General features: G+C 42.0%; 2 protein-coding genes across 3 annotated transcripts in view; one reads left to right on the top strand and one right to left on the bottom strand.

The window, feature by feature from the left end:
• The window catches only part of fgfr1b (fibroblast growth factor receptor 1b), a 31499-nt gene extending 25256 nt beyond the window's left edge, over nucleotides 1–6243 (top strand). For both annotated transcript variants that reach the window (XM_083983624.1, XM_083983623.1), the window contains exons 12-17: nucleotides 1000–1190; nucleotides 2459–2581; nucleotides 2670–2740; nucleotides 3632–3769; nucleotides 4448–4553; nucleotides 5728–6243. In XM_083983624.1, the coding sequence (XP_083839750.1) occupies nucleotides 1000–1190; nucleotides 2459–2581; nucleotides 2670–2740; nucleotides 3632–3769; nucleotides 4448–4553; nucleotides 5728–5805 (707 nt within the window). In that variant the 3' untranslated portion in view covers nucleotides 5806–6243. The remainder of the gene's footprint in view (nucleotides 1–999; nucleotides 1191–2458; nucleotides 2582–2669; nucleotides 2741–3631; nucleotides 3770–4447; nucleotides 4554–5727) is intronic.
• Nucleotides 6244–13724: 7481 nt separating this feature from the next.
• Nucleotides 13725–18666, bottom strand: stc1l (stanniocalcin 1, like; the record flags this gene model as incomplete). The annotated part of the gene is made up of 5 exons (XM_083983913.1): nucleotides 13725–14031; nucleotides 15007–15110; nucleotides 15586–15693; nucleotides 16261–16406; nucleotides 18543–18666. 5 exons carry the CDS (start codon nucleotides 18664–18666, stop codon nucleotides 13725–13727), a joined length of 789 nt encoding a protein of 262 aa, XP_083840039.1.
• Nucleotides 18667–19956: the final 1290 nt, after the last annotated feature.

The following is a 19956-nucleotide window of genomic DNA, read 5'->3' as shown; positions in this document are numbered from 1 at the left end:
CCATCCTCCTTCTCCTCCCCATCCTCCTTCTCCCTCCTCCTCCTCCTCCTCCCCCCTCCCCCTCTCCCTCCTCCTCCTCCTCCTCCTCCTCCTCCTCCTCCTCCTCCTCCTCCTCCTCCTCTCTCCTCCTCCTCCTCCTCCTCCACCTCTTCTCTCCCCTCTCCCTCTCCTCCTCTCCCTCCCCCTCCTCCTCCTCCTCCTCCTCCTCCCCATCCTCCTTCTCCTCCCCATCCTCCTCCTCTCTCCTCCTCCTCCTCCTCCTCCTCCTCCTCCTCCTCCTCCTCCTCCTCCTCCTCCCCATCCTCCTCCTCCTCCCCATCCTCCTTCTCCTCCCCATCCTCCTTCTCCCTCCTCCTCCTCCTCCTCCCCCCTCCCCCTCTCCCTCCTCCTCCTCCTCCTCCTCCTCCTCCTCCTCCTCCTCCTCCTCCTCCTCCTCTCTCCTCCTCCTCCTCCTCCTCCACCTCTTCTCTCCCCTCTCCCTCTCCTCCTCTCCCTCCCCCTCCTCCTCCTCCTCCTCTCCCTCCCCCTCCCCCCTCTCCCCCTTCCTCCTCCTCCTCCTCCTCCTCCTCCTCCTCCTCCTCCTCCCCCTCTCTCTCCCTCCTCCTCCTCCTCCTCCTCCTCCTCCTCCTCCTCCTCCTCCTCCCCCTCCTCCTCCTCCTCCTCCCCCCTCCCCCTCTCCCTCCTCCTCCTCCTCCTCCTCCTCCTCCTCCTCCTCCTCCTCCTCCTCCTCCTCCTCCTCCTCCTCCTCTCTCCTCCTCCTCCTCCTCCTCCACCTCTTCTCTCCCCTCTCCCTCTCCTCCTCTCCCTCCCCCTCCTCCTCCTCCTCCTCTCCCTCCCCCTCCCCCCTCTCCCCCTTCCTCCTCCTCCTCCTCCTCCTCCTCCTCCTCCTCCTCCTCCTCCTCCCCCTCTCTCTCCCTCCTCCTCCTCCTCCTCCTCCTCCTCCTCCTCCTCCTCCTCCCTCCTCCTCCTCTCCCTCCTCCTCCTCCTCCTCCTCCTCAGGCCCTCTCTACGTGGTAGTGGAGTACGCCTCCCAGGGGAACCTTAGGGAGTATCTGAGGTCTCGTCGGCCCGCGGGTCTCGAGTACTGGAGCGGCTCGAGGACGGCGTCGCTAGGCAACCTGGAGATCCGGGAGCTGGTGTCGGCGGCGTACCAGGTTGCCCGGGGGATGGCGTACCTCGCCTCCAAGAAGGTCCGATCACCGTCCGACATCGTTACCGATCAGATAGAACGAATCTCCTTGTTGTTTACAACTACTTCCGGGTAGAAAACCAGCATGAGAACAATAGTGACGGACGAGAGTTTCGCTATCAGTATCTAATTTTTCATGTCACTATATCACCGTTTAGACTAATCTGATGTTTGTTAAGTCTATAAAACCAATGATTGAAAGACCCCCTCCCATGAAAATCTTGTTTTTCGTGCTTTTCACATGTTCCTGTGGCATTTTTCTTGTGTTAGAGCACATATCAGCAGAAAAGGAAGTGCAAAATTGCATTTCTGAGTTTTTCTGCCTTCAAGTTGCTGTGAACCAACGGCAGACTCAAACTGGCAGTTTCAGGGAGACTGGAGCTGACGTGTCACAGCTCCAGGGGAGGGCACTAGTGCTACAAGCTCCCGCCCCGCTCTGCATCTGGCTCAGAGGTGAAAGGCTTGGCAGCTCGGTGTAGCTGTCAAGGTATAACAGGTATAGCTCACCTGGTAGAGCAGCTTGTGCTGTGAGCAAGGACTATGCTCCAGTCTGGGATTGAATCCCAGTGTGGAGTTTTACGCTAAACACGCTGAATCTGTAATTGTACAATGTCCAGCTGTCAGCGAGCGGGGGGTGGGGTGCGAGGAGGTGGCTGGGCGGGTGCAGAGCAGCGCAGTCTCCGCCCACCCTCCAGAGGTGCATTGCTAATGTGCTGGTTTTAAAATGACCGAAAAGGGTCGCGGGAGTGGGACTTTAATAACTCAGTGACTCAATAAACGCTCCATGAAAAAATATTTTCTCCAGCGGATATCTGAGTTCCAACATGACTGAGCTAACTGGAGTAGTTTCATGTCGTGTCCCACAATGGGAGGGTTTTAACAGCTGACGTCCTGATGTTAGTTTAGCTACTGCCGTTAGCTTAGCTACCGTTAGCTTAGCTACCGTTAGCTGTCCCTGTCAGCTGAGCCACTGATGCTTTCTAGTGATTCCCCCAAACTGAATAAATACAACACATAGCAACACAAAACACACACACAGAAATAGTAATGTTTCTTCAATCATTTCAGATTTGTCTAAACGGTGATAGGGCGTGAAAAATATGATATATAGCTAAACTCTCATTCGTTACTATTGATCTCATTCACATTACGTGCTGGTTTTCTACCCGGAAGTAGAATGTAAACAACAAGGCGATTCGGTCTATACTTTCCCGCCGCTTCCTGTTTGTTGGCGTCTAACCGGCGTCTCTCTCTCTCTCTGGTGTTCAGTGTATCCATAGAGACCTGGCGGCGAGGAACGTGCTGGTCACCGAGGACAACGTGATGAAGATCGCCGACTTCGGTTTAGCCCGAGACGTCCACCACATCGACTACTACAAGAAGACGACGAACGTAAGACGACAGGAAGTCACACGGCGCCTAACGACGACTCAACGAGCTGCATCATGATGTGATGTGACTGAAGGTTTTGTTGTTTCAGGGTCGACTCCCGGTGAAGTGGATGGCCCCCGAGGCGCTGTTCGACCGCATCTACACCCACCAGAGCGACGTGTGAGTAGCCGTGAACGCTCCACGCCAAAAAATCACATCAGCTGAAATATACGTTTTATTTTGAAAGTTTTCACCATTGATGTGATACAGACTTTTACTTTGAAATTTGAACAAAAGTAACAAACGTACAAAGTAAGTTGAGGCAAGTAACTTCAAAGTGGGGGGGGGGTTTAGATCTCTGCCCATATAAAGATCTTTTTAAAGCAAAACAAGTCATGCATGTGTCCTAATGCAAGGGAAGAGTGCAAAACCATTAAAAAAAGGAGAATTACGGCCATTTTTGACCCCTAAAAATGGCCAGAATTCTCCTTTAACTTTGATAAAAGGCTCAACTACCTCTTTATTTTGGCATTCCCATATCAGTAACAGTAGTAAAGGGTATTTCAGGCATTTATCACTGTTATTCTTTTTTGTGATCAATTTTTTATTGAAAAATGTACAATATATGTATACATATACTGTATATTCACATCATATACAAAGTTCTTTTTTTTACCACCATTATTGCCAACGCATTTTATTTTGTTGTCAATCAATTTTGGTGATTAACACGTTTATTCTGACAGGACTAATGGCTTTCAATCAATTTATCATATCACCACTTGCCATCGTTTTGAGCCAGGTTATAGCAGCATTTGCTAATTTCCACCTGTAGTCCCTGGTTCAGGTATGAGCAGATGAAAAGATATTAATATATTGAAATGGCTGAAATATAACAGGATAAAAAATAAACTAGCAACCAACTACACATTGTATGGTTATTAAAAATATGACTTTTGGTTGCTTGCAAATTAAATCAAATCAGTAAAAACGACAATTTCTTCATACGAGCTTGAAGATATTTTTATTCACTGCAGTTAAATGATTATTCCCGTGCTCTTCCTGCTGCAGGTGGTCGTTTGGCGTCCTGCTGTGGGAGATCTTCACCCTGGGGGGGTCGCCGTACCCCGGGGTCCCGGTGGAGGAGCTGTTCAAGCTGCTGAAGGAGGGACACCGCATGGAGAAACCCTCCGCGTGCACACAGGAGCTGTGAGTACACCTGAAAGAGAGGCTTTTGTATTGTATCAATACACGGATGAAGTCTTGATCTTTATTTCTATAAATCGCAAAGACAAATTGAAGGGTTTAGTCCTAGAATACCAGAGCACCGTCTCAGTTTGTCCCATTTAACAGCAATAAAACTGATTTAAATGAGTGAGAACTTAAAACAGATGTTGATGCAGATGTTTTCCTTTCACAACATAATTAGCAGCTGCAAAAAAAGAAAAAAAGGCGATTAATTACAGTTTATCACACTATGGTTTTGCAATACTCAGGATATCACAGAATATTTACAGCAGCCATAATAATATCATGATAATATCGTATTCTGGGGTTTAATGTTTTATTTCCCATCATCCTTAGCTGCTTTTGTGGTTGTTTGCATCATTAGCTACAGACTCAGTGTAGTTTTTGTTTTTTATTTGTGTGTTTTCATTGGCTTCGATCAGTTTTTTTTTTTTTTTTTTTAATCACTCTGACTCTGATCCACCTCAGATAGAGAGACTCTTAAAGCACCACAGTGTAAAACAGGTTCAAATCCTGTCCAGGTGTCAGACGTCCTCACTGTCCTGTGTATTGTTACAGTCCTCACTTGGATACCTAAACAAACACACACACACACACACACACACTAACCTCTGTAATGGTGTGTGTGTGTGTGTGTAGGTACCTGATGATGAGGGACTGCTGGCACGCCGTCCCGTCCCGCAGACCGACCTTCCAGCAGCTGGTCGAAGACCTGGACCGGACGCTGTCGCTCATGGCCAATCAGGTGAGAGGAGACGTTCATGCTTAAAACTCACCTTTTTAAATTAGCTTTTATGTATTTTTGTGTGTTTTATACAGTTTTATTGCTGTTTTTAATTTTTATTTTATTCTGACTTTGCTTTAATTTATGATTTTTAAAGTGCAAAGTGTCTTTGAGCATATGTAAAAGCCATTACAAATAAAATGTATTATTATTACTATTATAAATGCAGTAAATATCACAGAGTGTGTTTTATTCTAACATTAAAAAAAAACATAACTTTCACCACTATTTTGCATCTGAACAGAACATCACCAAACATTTAAGCTTCAAGTCATTCAGGATTCAGGTTTTAGTATTTTTACTCATTCAAAACAAGAAAGAAAAAGACCCAAAAAGGTGAAATTATTTCCACAAAGCAGAGAAAATATATACGTCTGTTGGTTTAAAATGACTGATGATAGTGATGCTAATTTTTGTTAGCCCGTCTATGATGTTTTCCATTATATGTTAGCATCAGGCTAGTGGACTTTATAATTAGTTTGTGATAATGAGAGTGATGCTATATCGTTCATAAACCTTCATGTAATCGTTGGCAGCATCACTACGTTGATGTGCGTAGGCCGAGCGTAGGGTTTGGTTCGGTTCATGTTAAACAGAACCCAACTAACGATCATTTTCATTATCGATTAATCTGTCAATTATTTAAACGATTAATTGATCAGTTGTTTAGTCAATAAAATGTAAAAAAAAAAAAAAAATGTTAAAAACATCAATCAGTGTTTCCCAAACCACCAGACGACGTCCTCAAATGTCTTGTTTTGTCCACAAACCAAAGAGAGACTCAGTTTATTGTCATAAAAGAACAAAGAAACCAGAAATATTCACATTGAGGAAGCTGAAATCAGAGAATCTGGACTTTTAACCAATTATTAGATTATCAAAATAGTTGCAATAATAGATTATTGTTTGATTAATCGACTGATTGTTGCAGCTCTAATTGTTACACATACAGTAGGCTATATATTGTTAAACCACTTCATACTCTGTGTTGTTTGCTGAGGGAGCAGCTGTAACTGCAGCCTATAACTTCCCTCTGGGGATCAATGAAGCATCTGCAGCCAGATTGTGATTAATAGATAGAACGATAGAGTGATTGATCGCCTGTCTGAACCCCCCGTGTGTCTCCTTCCTTTAGGAGTACCTGGACCTGGCCGTCCCTCTGGTGCAGTACTCTCCGGTCGGCTCCTCTTCTGCTTCCTGCTACTCCACATAAAGCATCGTGGGTCTGTTTCCCATCATGCATCACCCTTCATCCCGTTTCCTCTGCCGGTGGTGGTGACGATGGCGATGGCGATGGCGGCGGCGGCGGCGGATGTCCCAGAAGAAGGAAAAGAAAGAAAAAGAAGAGGAGGAAGAGGAGGAAGCTGGGCAGAGGAGCTGCTGCTGCTCCACCGTCATCCATCACAGCAGCAGCCTGATGTGAAGAACATCTGGACACAGCTGGAGCGAGCCAGCGAGCGGCCTCAGGGTGAAGGACTCTGACTCGGGACTGTTGAGCTGGTTCTGGTTCTGGTTCGTGTGCAGCTCAGAGTCTCAGTCAAAAGACGAGAACGTCCTCAGTGTGAATAATGTAAATACATAAATAAATAAAAAAAGAGACCAAACTGGAAAAAAAACATAAATAAAGACGATGAATAAAATACACAAGAAGTTAAAGGGATAGTTCAACATTTTGACCTAAACTGGCCCATTGCCATAATCCCTATAGTCATAGCAGTAGGTTCGTTACCTTTAATTGTCGGTGCAAGCTATTTTTAGAATGGCGGAGCAGAGCCGTGAGCTGCTCAGAGCTACGCTACGGAGGCTCATTATGGGATTTGTTGGTTTCCCTCCATCAAACTCATCAAATACACAATCCAACAACTCCACAACGCTCTGGTGGACAAGTTGTGACCTGCACATTCACCACGCTATGAGATAATAACACAACGTTACCACACAGAGTTGTTCTAGAGGGAAATTCATGCAAAACCGCTGATGCGCGTTGCCTTCAGGGACAGTTTTTCATCAAGCAGTCTCTGAATTTCCCTCTACAACAACTCTGTCTGGTAACGTTGTGTTATTATCTCATAGCGTGGTGAATGTGCAGGTCACAACTTGTCCACCAGAGCGTTGTGGAGTTGTTGGATTGTGTATTTGATGAGATTGATGAGCCTCCGTAGCGTAGCTCTGAGCAGCTCACGGCTCTGCTCCGCCGTTCTAAAAACAGCTTGCACCGACAATTAAAGGTAACGAACCTACTGCTATGACTATAGGGATTATGGCAATGGGCCAATTTGACAAAATGTTGAACTATCCCTTTAAAATAAATCTATAAGAAACTGCAGTTTAAAAACATCAAAACTTATAGATTTATTTATTTATTGTGCATTTTATTCATTAATTTATTCCTCAGCGCCTCGTCGCCGATGACGACGCTCGTCTACGTTGCACTTACACAACCTGCTTCAAGCTGAATGTGTCATGACTCATTAACAGTATTAAAGTGATTTAAGTTTGTACAGAGGCTGAGGTGTCGTCATGGTGATTTAGTGTGTCTGTCTGTCTGTCTGTCCACCTGTCCACATTAAAGATGTTTGTTTCACACACACTGCAAAAACTCAAAATCTTACCAAGAATAGGTATTTGTCTTATTTCTAGTCAAAATAAATTTCATTATACTTAAAATGAGACTCATCACATAAAAAGTAGCTTGTTTTTAGACACTTTTTTATTTCTTTCAAGCAGATTTTCACTTGAAATAAGTAGAAAAATCTGATAGTGGGGAAAGTTTTTCTTTCTTATTACAAGCACACACAAAAAAACGTGCTTTCACTGGCAGATTTGTCTACTTATTTCAAGTAAAAAATTGTTTGAAACAAGTGAAAATGATCTAAAAACAAGTAAATTTTTAGGTGATGAGTCTTATTTTAAGTGGAAAGAGATTAGTTTTGACTAGATATGAGACATTGTGACAAGAAATAAGACAAATATTCTTGGAAAGATGTTGAGTTTTTACAGTGTAACCTATTGAATACAGTTTCTCAGACCTGCACTGCAAAAACTCAAAATCTTACCAAGAATATTTGTCTTATTTTTTAAGTCAAAAATGTCATTTCTAGCCAAAACAAATCTCATCATACTTAAAATAAGACTCATCACATAAAAAGGAGCTTGTTTTAAGACACTTTTTACTTCTTCCAAGCAGATTTTCACTTGAAATAAGTAGAAAAATCTGATAGTGGAACAAGTTTTTCTCTCTTATGAAATAAAAACAAGTACATTTTTAGGTGATGAGTCTTATTTTGAGTGAAAAGAGATTTGTTCTGACTAGAAATGACATTTTGACAAGAAATAAGACAAATATTCTTGGAAAGATTGATGAGTTTTTGCAGTGCACCAAAAATGGAAAATGGGGATTTTCAAAATAAGAGCTCCCCCAAAGTGGATGAATGTTAGAAAGAAAGCACAAAGAAGAGGAAGAAGAAGCATCTGGCGTTTTATTTTATTTTTATTTTATGAGGTGAATCATCAGTCAGAGAGAAGACTGACAGATGTTCAACACCTGGCTCCTCTCACCTGAACACACCTGACCAATCACTGCAGAGAGAGAGAGAGACGCCTTCACCGCCCTGCAGCTGGAAAAGACAAGTGTGTGTGTGTTTGTGTATGTGATAGATGTTGCAAGGCCCCTCAGGCCAAGTGTCTCTTCCTACAATTCATCTGTCTTTGTCCAACAACACACACGAACATATTATCCAGCGAGTCGACAGTTGCCGTTGGAGACAGTGGGAGTCATGCTTCATTCATTCACCTTCCTCCTCCGGCCGGTTTCTGTCCCACTGGGAGGAAACGCTGAGATGCAAACGACAGCAGGAGCTTGTTCATCATCCAGACAGACAGACAGACAGACAGAGTCTCTGTTACCGAGTCAGGTTCAACGGCCTCAGGTGTCCCCACCTCCTCCTCCTCCTCCTCCTCCTCCTCTGTTTCCTGTTTCCTACAGAAACACCTCAGAGATCTGAACCTCCCCCGAAGAACCTGAATCACTTCCAGAGAAACAAAAAAGATGCTGCAGAAGAAACTCACAGGACGACAACAACATCTGGACCGAACAACTAAAGCTCCATAGAGTATAAAGGTAGAGGTTTGTGTTAAAGCTCCTTCAGAATAAAGGTAGATGTTTATATTAAAGCTCCTTCAAAATAAAGGTAGATGTTTGTATTAAAGCTCCATACAGATGTTTGTGTTACAGCTCCTTCAGAATAAAGGTAGATGTCTGTATGAAAGCTCCTTCAAAATAAAAGTAGATGTCTGTATGAAAGCTCCTTCAAAATAAAAGTAGATGTCTGTATGAAAGCTCCTTCAAAATAAAGGTAGATGTTTGTGTTAAAGCTCCTTCAAAATAAAGGTAGATGTTTGTATTAAAGCTCCTTCAGAATAAAGGTAGATGTTTGTGTTAAAGTTGCTTCAGAATAAAGGTAGATGTTTGTATTAAAGCTCCTTCAGAATAAAGGTAGATGTTGGTGTTAAAGCTCCTTCAAAATAAAGGTAGATGTTGGTGTTAAAGCTCCTTCAAAATAAAGGTAGATGTTTGTATTAAAGCTCCTTCAGAATAAAGGTAGATGTTGGTGTTAAAGCTCCTTCAAAATAAAGGTAGATGTTTGTGTTAAAGCTCCTTCAAAATAAAGGTAGATGTTTGTATTAAAGCTCCTTCAGAATAAAGGTAGATGTTTGTGTTAAAGTTGCTTCAGAATAAAGGTAGATGTTTGTATTAAAGCTCCTTCAGAATAAAGGTAGATGTTGGTGTTAAAGCTCCTTCAGAATAAAGGTAGATGTTTGTATTAAAGCTCCTTCAGAATAAAGGTAGATGTTTGTGTTAAAGCTCCTTCAGAATAAAGGTAGTTGTTGGTGTTAAAGCTCCTTCAGAATAAAGGTAGATGTTTATATTAAAGCTCCTTCAAAATAAAGGTAGATGTTTATATTGAAGTTCCTTCAAAATAAAAGTAGATGTTTGTATTAAAGCTCCTTCAGAATAAAGGTAGATGTTTGTATTAAAGCTCCTTCAAAATAAAGGTAGATGTTTGTATTAAAGCTCCTTCAGAATAAAGGTAGATGTTTATATTAAAGCTCCTTCAAAATAAAGGTAGATGTTTATATTGAAGTTCCTTCAAAATAAAAGTAGATGTTTGTATTGAAGTTCTTTCAAAATAAAGGTAGATGTTTGTTTTACAGCTCCTTCAGAATAAAGGTAGATGTTTGTTTTACAGCTCCTTCAAAATAAAGGTAGATGTTTGTGTTAAAGCTCCTTCAGAATAAAGGTGGATGTTTGTGTTACAGCTCCTTCAAAATAAAGGTAGATGTTTGTGTTAAAGCTCCTTCAGAATAAAGGTAGATGTTTGTGTAACAGCTCCTTCAAAATAAAGGTAGATGTTTGTGTTAAAGCTCCTTCAGAATAAAGGTAGATGTTTGTATTAAAGCTCCATACAGTATAAAGGTAGATGTTTGTATTAAAGCTCCATACAGTGTAAAGGTAGATGTTTGTGTTAAAGCTCCTTCAGAATAAAGGTAGATGTTTCCATTAAAGCTCCTTCAAAATAAAGGTAGATGTTTGTATTAAAGCTCCATACAGATGTTTGTGTTACAGCTCCTTCAGAATAAAGGTAGATGTCTGTATGAAAGCTCCTTCAAAATAAAAGTAGATGTCTGTATGAAAGCTCCTTCAAAATAAAAGTAGATGTCTGTATGAAAGCTCCTTCAAAATAAAGGTAGATGTTTGTGTTAAAGCTCCTTCAGAATAAAGGTAGATGTTTGTGTTAAAGTTGCTTCAGAATAAAGGTAGATGTTTGTATTAAAGCTCCTTCAGAATAAAGGTAGATGTTGGTGTTAAAGCTCCTTCAGAATAAAGGTAGATGTTTGTATTAAAGCTCCTTCAAAATAAAGGTAGATGTTTGTATGAAAGCTCCTTCAGAATAAAGGTAGATGTTTGTATTAAAGCTCCTTCAGAATAAAGGTAGATGTTGGTGTTAAAGCTCCTTCAAAATAAAGGTAGATGTTTGTATTAAAGCTCCTTCAAAATAAAGGTAGATGTTTGTATGAAAGCTCCTTCAGAATAAAGGTAGATGTTTGTGTTAAAGTTGCTTCAGAATAAAGGTAGATGTTTGTATTAAAGCTCCTTCAGAATAAATTTGATGTTGGTGTTAAAGCTCCTTCAGAATAAAGGTAGATGTTTGTGTTACAGCTCCTTCAGAATAAAGGTAGATGTTTGTGTTACAGCTCCTTCAGAATAAAGGTAGATGTTGGTGTTAAAGCTCCTTCAGAATAAAGGTAGATGTTTGTATTAAAGCTCCTTCAGAATAAAGGTAGATGTTTGTATTAAAGCTCCTTCAAAATAAAGGTAGATGTTTGTATTAAAGCTCCTTCAGAATAAAGGTAGATGTTTGTATGAAAGCTCCTTCAGAATAAAGGTAGATGTTTGTATTAAAGCTCCTTCAAAATAAAGGTAGATGTTTGTATTAAAGCTCCTTCAGAATAAAGGTAGATGTTTGTATGAAAGCTCCTTCAGAATAAAGGTAGATGTTTCTATTAAAGCTCCTTCAGAATAAAGGTAGATGTTTGTATGTGTTAAAGCTCCTTCAAAATAAAGCTAGATGTTTGTGTTACAGCTCCTTCAAAATAAAGGTAGATGTTTGTATGAAAGCTCCTTCAAAATAAAGGTAGGCTAGATGTTTGTGTTAAAGCTCCTTCAAAATAAAGGTAGATGTTTGTGTTAAAGCTCCTTCAGAATAAAGGTAGATGTTTGTGTTAAAGCTCCTTCAGAATAAAGGTAGATGTTTGTATTAAAGCTCCTTCAAAATAAAGGTAGATGTTTGTGTTAAAGCTCCTTCAGAATAAAGGTAGATGTTTGTGTTACAGCTCCTTCAGAATAAAGGTAGATGTTTGTGTTACAGCTCCTTCAGAATAAAGGTAGATGTTTGTGTTACAGCTCCTTCAAAATAAAGGCAGATGTTTGTGTTAAAGCTCCTTCAGAATAAAGGTAGATGTTTGTATGCATTAAAGCTCCTTCAGAATAAAGGTAGATGTTTGTATGCGTTAAAGCTCCTTCAGAATAAAGGTAGATGTTTGTATGAAAGCTCCTTCAAAATAAAGGTAGGTAGGTCCAGCTACAGTGAACTCTCTGAGCTTCGTCTTCTTCCCTGTTCAGCTTTAACGGCTCTAATTCCTGGAAACGAGGCTGTTAACACCCCCCACCCCGACCCCCCCTGACCCCCCTGACCCCCCGCTGAGCTGCTGGGGCAAACACACCTCTGTCTGCAGGATGTGATGAAGGGGGGAGAAGGAGGAGAGGAGGAGGGGAGGGGGTTGTCTCTTCTCTCACCTTCCCCTGATGGAGGTTAATGGGCCGTAACACGGAGGTGAGGAGCCATTATGGGTCAGTGTCACCTGAGGGACAGATGGCCGAGTGTCACTTAACACCTCCAACAGGTCTGGACAAACACCGAGGAGGGGGGGTTGATGAAGTTATTTACCCCCAAGACAGTAGAGGAGGGGGCAGCTGTGACCTCTCACCTGCTCTCAGCTTCCTTCACCCTCAGTCTGAAACTTTCTCTTTGATTTTTTAACAGAAAAACAAGAAAAATACAACGGAACTGAACTGAACAACAGTTAAAGTCATTAATATTCATAGCTACACAATATATATATATAACACATATGTTTCTTAATCCTACAGTAAAACTCTTACTCCTCCACTGAAAATCTAGAGGAGAGAAAAGTAAACCCCCCCCCCCCCAAAAGGAAAATCTAATGCAAATATATGTAAAGATTGGTAATTATACGGTATATAAATACATTTGTTCATTTAAAATTTGGCCACAGATTGAAAATGTTAACAATCAGAGTCAAACAAACTGGAGGAAGTGGTGAGTTAGTTTTTTTGGGACTACTTTCTGCGGCGCATTAACACACAGATAAACTGACAGTGTGACACAGCTCCATCTGATCACTGTCTGTTTTTCAAAGATGAATTCCTGTTTCTCACATTAAACTTCACGATGCAGCTCAGTGCCGCCCCCATGCGGCTGATCTGAGGTCAGTTCACTCAGAGTAAAAACTCAAAGACAAACTGAGAAAACACTGAGGGATGTTTTCATTCAGGTGCAGTGACGCCACCTGGTGGCAGCTCAGAAAACTGCAGCTGCTGTGAAGAAACTTTAAACTCATTCTCCACTTTTTTTTTAAATAAAACATGTTAAAAATCCATCACAGACAGATGTTTATGTGTTTATGATTCATCGTCTTGGAATAAAATCCAGAGGTTGAAGTTAAATTAGAGTTAAAGATCAGAGTGAAGAAACAATAAAAATTAACTGAAAGTTAAGGTAGATGTTTGTATTAAAGCTCCGTCAGAATAAAGGTAGATGTTTGTGTGAAAGCTCCTTCAGAATAAACTTGAATGAACCACAGAGTCGGAACAGATTCATGTCATATATTTTATTTCTAACACAAAGAGCCGAGTCGACAGATCTGACAGGAACCGACGTCCTTTAACCCCTCACACACCCACACTCACAGCCACACACACACACAGCCACACACACACACCTACCGCCATCAGACTGATCTCAGACCAGCGACGTGGCCCCTGACAGAGTCACAGGGAGACCCCACGACCAGCGTGAACATCCCCCCTCCTCCCCCTCTCCCCCCTTCACTACATTAAATATCACAGCACGACAGCTTCATAAATTAACTCGTTAAGAAAATAAATACCAATGTTTTTCACTGTGATCGGCCTCAAGTCAGATAGAAACAATGACATATACAATATATATCAATATAACAATGCTATATACTGTGCATATAATTCATTTTTATCTATTTATTTTTATATTATTGAAAGTGTTTTTATAGTATGCTTGTTTGCACTGAAGGGGGGAGGGGGGGAGGGCTTAAAATGTCGTTATACAGTAGTATAATGACAATAAAGGCATTCTGATCTTCTGACATCATAATAATAATAATAATAATAATCCTCGTTTTAATAATAATTATAATAATTATCATTCTGAATCCCGCCAGAGGGAATCACAGTGAGACGTACTATATAATTGCATGTTAATGTGCGTGATGATTGTGACGTTTTTTTGTTTTCTACTTCTCGGTGTTAACTCCGCCCTCGCCGTTGCCGTTGTCCACGGAGCGGCGGGCGAACAGGTGTGTGGGGTCGCGGCCCCTGAAGCCCGGCTGGATGTTGAAGACGGGGATGTTCCTCCAGCTGGCGGGGTTGCTGTAGGAGGAGGCGGAGCCCGGACCGCCGCCGGAGGAGCACGGCTTGTTCTGCACCAGCTGCAGGAACGTCTCCATGTCGGGGCCGAGCCGCGCGATCAGGCCGGACCGGACCGCCGCCACCGTTTCCTCGTCACACGACTGGAGCGACTGCAGCAGCGTGCTGTAGTACCTACACACACACACAGAACAGACACACAGACACACACAGGTTACTGTAATGAAATGAATAAAGGAAAAGAAAAAATAATATCCGGGAGACTTTGTCCCGTCCTCAGGACAGGACGTGAGTGAGGGAGGATCAGCTGGTAGCTCAGGTTTAGTGATGTCATGGCTGTCAGCTGCACATCTGTCAGCAGGTCCGCTCGACCGCTCCACACATCACAAACTTTAGGAATAAGCTAGATGTTGATTCTGTAAACAGACAGTGACATGTTGGAAATAAGCAGACACCATAGGCCTACTCGCCCTCGTTAATATTGATTATTGAACTACGTAACGTCATAAATCTCTCGCCGCTGTAGTCCGGTTCATCACCTGTCTCTGTGGGTGTGTAGGCTACGTCATCTCCAGGTGAAACAACTGTAACAACTGTAAAACACCTGTAATTGATAATAACTAAAGGCATTTATCACCAAATCTGAACTAGGCTATTAACACGTCCTAATCAGGTTAATTCATCTTTTCCTCGCATTTTTTCAAAGTAAACTTCCCTTCGCTCACCAGCAGAGCAGAAGTTGCACTTTCTGAGATGGTGCACTTGGTCCACAGTGTTTGTGGATGAAGCCTACAGGATGAGAAGGTGAAGAAGGTGAAGGTGACAATAATAAGCGGAGGGAGGACGACGGAAGCTGGAGAAGCTCCGCTCAGCTGTGCATTCACGTGGGCACCATATGGCCGGAGAGACTTGAATTGGGACTATTTACTGGGCTGCACTACAGACAGAGTAGCATTAGATTTGATTTAAAATGAAAGATTCTTCTATGTTTTATTGGTTTATTTCATTTGATGTGGGTGGGACCGGGGGAATTATTGAAACCGGGATAGCGGCCTATGGTGATCAGCGACCGGTAGAGCGGGGCAGGGCCGTAAAGTGGGGGGGCCAATGGCCCCTTGGCCCCCCCCTTTCCGGCGCCATTGGTCTCACCTGTTGGGGAAGTGGGCGGGGACCTGCACCACCTCTCCGATGGCGTCGGGGTTGGTCCGAGCCACGGTGCAGATGTCCAGACTGGAGTAGCACTCCTCCTGCACCTGGAGGAGAGGAGACAAGGACAACACATGAAGACGGAGGAGAGAGGAGGGAGGAGGAAGGAGGGAGGAGAGGAGAGGAGAGGAGAGGAGAGGAGAGGAGAGGAGAGGAGAGGAGAGGAGGACAACACATGAAGACGGAGGAGAGAGGAGTGAGGAGGGAGGACAGAGGAGAGATGACTGAGGAAATAGGAGTGAGGAAAGAGGAGAGAGGAGTCAGGACAGAGAAGAGAGGAGAGAGGAGGAAGGAGGGAGGAGATGAGAGAGGAGAGAAGGACAACACATGAAGACGGAGGAGAGAGGAGTGAGGAGAGAGGAGTGAGGACAGAGGAAAACGGACTGAAGATAAAGGAGTGGGGAGTGAGGAGAGAGGACAGACGAGAGATGAAAGAGGAGAGAGAAAAGAGGAAAGAAGTGAGAGGACAGAGCAGTGTCGTCCTCTCTCCTCTTTCCTCTCCGTCCCTCCTCTCCGTCTCACCTCAGCGATCATCCTCTGGAAGATGTTGCAGCGTCGGATCGTCTGGAAAACTTTGGCTGAGATTCCCTGAGTGATGCAGTGGAGACTCTTCTTCACAAAGGTCTTCCCCTGAAAGACGGAGGACCGACAGTCAGACAAGACAAGGCAATCTTATCTGTATAGCCCGTTTTTACCAACAGTTTGTCTCAAAGGGCTTCACATCCCATCATAACAACATCCTCTGTCCTTAGACCCTCACATCCACTGAGGAAAAACTCTCTTACTCCTTACTCTTTCCTTATGAGCTTATTCATTATTTTTGTTTTGTATTATTCATTTATGTATGTTTTTTTATTTTTTCCTTAATTCCTTATATTTTACTGTTTAATCTCTTACTTTTCTACTTATTTTTCATTATTGTTCAATTATTTTCCTATGTTATTTGTTTTTAAACCGTACCAAATTTGATCTTTGAATATGTTGGGTGAGGTTTTCATATAAGCCCTCTTGGGTTTCATACCTCCCCTTTGCACATCCCAGTAATGTTGATTGTTCATGTTGTTTATTTATATGATATTGTTTGTGCTAAATAAAAAAAAAATAAAAAAAAACCTTTTAACAGGGAAAAATTGGCAGGTGGACAGACAGATGGACAGACAGGTGTAGAGGTGTATGGACTCGGACTCAGACTCGGACCTCGGTGTTGAAGGTGGCGGCCGTGTGCAGGAAGAGTTCACAGATCTCGTGCATCCCGTCGGTGTCGCAGGTGGAGTTCTCCAGGCAGGAGAAGAAGCCGCAGCCCACGGTCACAGCAGCTCCATTCAGACATCTGGCCACATCAGCTGCACACACACACACACACACACACACACACACACACACACACACACACACACACACACACACACACACACATAAATCTGACCGTTAGATACAAGAATATTTTAGTTTTTAGTCAAAGTTACAACAAAAACAACATGTGTTTCCTGAGAGACAAAACCCAGGGATTAAAAACCCACAAAACACCTGTTGCTGCTGTTTCCACTGAGTTTTCCACAATCCTTTTTCCCTTACTTCTTCTTTCCTCCCTCCCTCCTTCTTTCCCTCCCTTTTCCCTTCCTTCTTTCCACAATCCTTTTTGCCTCCCTTCCTCCTTACTTCTTCCTTCTTTCTTGACCCAATCTGTTCCTTCCCTCCATCTATCTTTCCTTCCTTTTTCCCTTCCTTCTTTCCTCCCATCGTGCCCTTTGTCCTTCCTTCCTTCTTTCCCTTAGTCCTTCCTGCCTTCCTAACTTCCTTCCTTCCATCCTTCCTTCCTTCCTTCCTTGACCCAGGAGGACAACTGGAGGGTTTAAATAAAAACATGCAGCTAAAACTACTTAAGAAAATTAAAATAGAAATATGCATTCAATCATTTATGCAAACACAACAAACTGCTTTTGAAAATAAATGATGTAAAACATAAATAAACTCAAAAACAAACTGAAGCTGAGACTTGCAAACTAAAAAAAGTGACTGTGGAAGTTCAACCTCTGCAGAAGAAAGAAAGAAAGAAAGAAAGAAAGAAAGAAAGAAAGAAAGAAAGAAAGAAAGAAAGAAAGAAATCAGCTGCACACACACACACACACATAAATCTGACTGACTAAAAACCTGTGTGTTTCCTGAGAGACAAAACTCAGGGATTAAAAACCCATGCATCACCTGTTGCTGCTGTTTCCACTGTGTTATTATAACAATTAAAAACTGATAAAGAAACTCAAAAACAAACTGAAGCTGAGACTTGCAAACTAAAAAAAAGTGACTGTGGAAGTTCAACCTCTGCAGAAGAAAGAAAGAAAGAAAGAAAGAAAGAAAGAAAGAAAGAAAGAAAGAAAGAAAGAAAGAAATCAGCTGCACACACACATGAATCTGACTGACAAAAAACATAATATTCTTGAATCTAACAAAGTTACAACAAAACAACATCACCCTGCAGACAGGTGTGTGTTTCCTGAGAGACAAAACTCAGGGATTAAAAACCCACAAATCACCTGTTGCTGCTGTTTCCACTGTGTTATAACCTTTTAAAAGTGATTTAAATAAAAACATGCAGCTAAAACTACTAAAGGACATTAACATAGAAATTTTTGGTCATATTAAAAAAAAACTGCTTTTGAAAATGATGTAAAATATGGAAACCTATTTCCGCCACTCCTCAGTATCTCATAATTTTGATTTAGCTATCTCATAATTATGACTTAGTAGCCTATCTCTCTTTTTTTGGCGGAAATGGGCTTCCATAGTAAAACATAAAGAAACTCAAAAACAAACTGAAGCTGAGAGACTTGCAAACTAAAAAAGTGACTGTGGAAGTTCAACCTCTGCAGAAGAAAGAAAGAAAGAAAGAAAGAAAGAAAGAAAGAAAGAAAGAAAGAAAGAAAGAAAGAAAGAAAGAAATCAGCTGCATACACACTGACTAAAAACATAATATTCTTGTATCTAACAAAGTTACAACAAAAAACATCACCCTGCAGACAGATGTGTGTTTCCTGAGAGACAAAACCCAGGGATTATAAACCCACTAATCACCTGTTGCTGCTGTTTCCACTGTGTTATTATAACCTTTTAAAAGTGATTCAAATAAAAACATGCAGCTAAAACTACTAAGTACAAAAAAAAATTGAAGCTGAGACTTGCAAACTAAAAAAGTGACTGTGGAAGTTCAACCTCAGCAGAAGAAAGAAAGAAAGAAAGAAAGAAAGAAAGAAAGAAAGAAATCAGCTGTGCACACACACACACACACACACACACACACACACACACACACACACACACACACACACACACACACAAATCTGACTGACTAAAAACATGTGTGTTTCCCGAGAGACAAAACTCAGGGATTAAAAACCCACACATCACCTGTTGCTGCTGTTTCCACTGTGGAAGTTCAAGAAAGAAAGAAAGAAAGCGGTGGAGACAGAGAGAACCGGACTCACTGGGGGTGTTGGAGGAGAACCGGGCCCGGCGGGGAGCGGCCTCCTCCGGCAGCAGCTCGAAGCAGGAGGCGCCGCCGAGGAGGAGCAGCAGGAGCAGAGCGGAGCTGGAGCCGCTGGGCACCATGGCGACGGAGAGGAGGAGGAGGAGGAGGAGGAGGAGGAGGAGTGATGAAGATGAAGATGTCTGAAGGAGGAGGAGGTTATAGTCAGGCTGTGGTCCTGGTCTGGTCCGGTCTGATCCGCTTCAGACTACACAGCCGGTATTTATACTTGGCCGCGTGGGAACCGACCAATCAGAGCGCGCCGTGTCCGCGGGGGCGCAGTTAATGGTTTATTCATGGTTGTAATTAACCCACAGAGCTAATTGGATATTTTTTTTCCACACACACGAGAGAGACACGATGGAATTTCCGAGCAGCAGTGAACTCACCAGCCAAGATAAATTTAGCCTCTGGTCTTTTCTTTTTTTTTTTTTTTTCCTTTATTTTACTGTGTTTGTTTCATTCTGATATAAAATAAAACACAAAAGTAAAAATTTAAAGTTTATTACAGGAAGAAACCAAACGGCACGAGCACATCAGGGTTAAAGAAAAACAACAGGAAACGGCCATAAAGTGAGTTTAACAGTGTTTCCATAGCAACCTACACACTGCATGGCTCTTTCTTACCCAGGTCATTTAAATAAACCGCGGGAGTTGCGTTTCCGGTCCTCGTGTGATCTATAGGGGAGAACGGGGTTAGGATATCTCATCAAAACATCCCAGAGTAGTCAGTCCAATATTACAAGGAATCTTAAAGTCTATCCTGTTCATTCTTTTAACTTATTCTAACAATAATTCAGGCTATTAATAGTCCAAGACAATCTGTGACATTGTGACTGTGGTTGTCACATCTGATTTCAATGGGGGAAAAAAAGAAAAAGTGGTGAAAAGGGTGAATTTTTATTCAAATTGCATGAAAATAAAAGAGCATAAACAGGACACATGAAATTTGTGTTTTTTTGTTGTTGTTGAAGATGCAAAACTCAGACATAAACACGACGTATCCGCTCCAGCTCTGCATCCGGCCCAGATATCTGTCATCACGTGATAAAGTGATCAAGTTATAAATTAGGCCTATCTGTTTCCATTTAAATTTTATTCCATAAATTACCATAATTTATTTCTTCATGTGACAACCAACTGGAATCTTTTGCTAGTAACAGAGTTTACAACCATCCTGCAACTGGCTAACTAAAGGACAATGAAAATTAGAGCTTTCCCTTCATACTTTTTAATTGTGTCAATTTCTTTGTTACAAACCAATTGTGTAAAAGCAAAAAATTCAAAACTTTGTTTCACGTTACAAAACAGTTTTTCAGAATAAAATGCAATCTATGAAGCACATCTATATTATATTATATGCCAGGGGGATT

Source organism: Trachurus trachurus (assembly GCF_905171665.1).
Source record: "Trachurus trachurus genome assembly, chromosome: 12".
NCBI classification, from domain to species: domain Eukaryota; kingdom Metazoa; phylum Chordata; class Actinopteri; order Carangiformes; family Carangidae; genus Trachurus; species Trachurus trachurus.
Note: the sequence above shows the minus strand (reverse complement) of the source record. Positions and strands in the feature narration are given on the sequence as shown.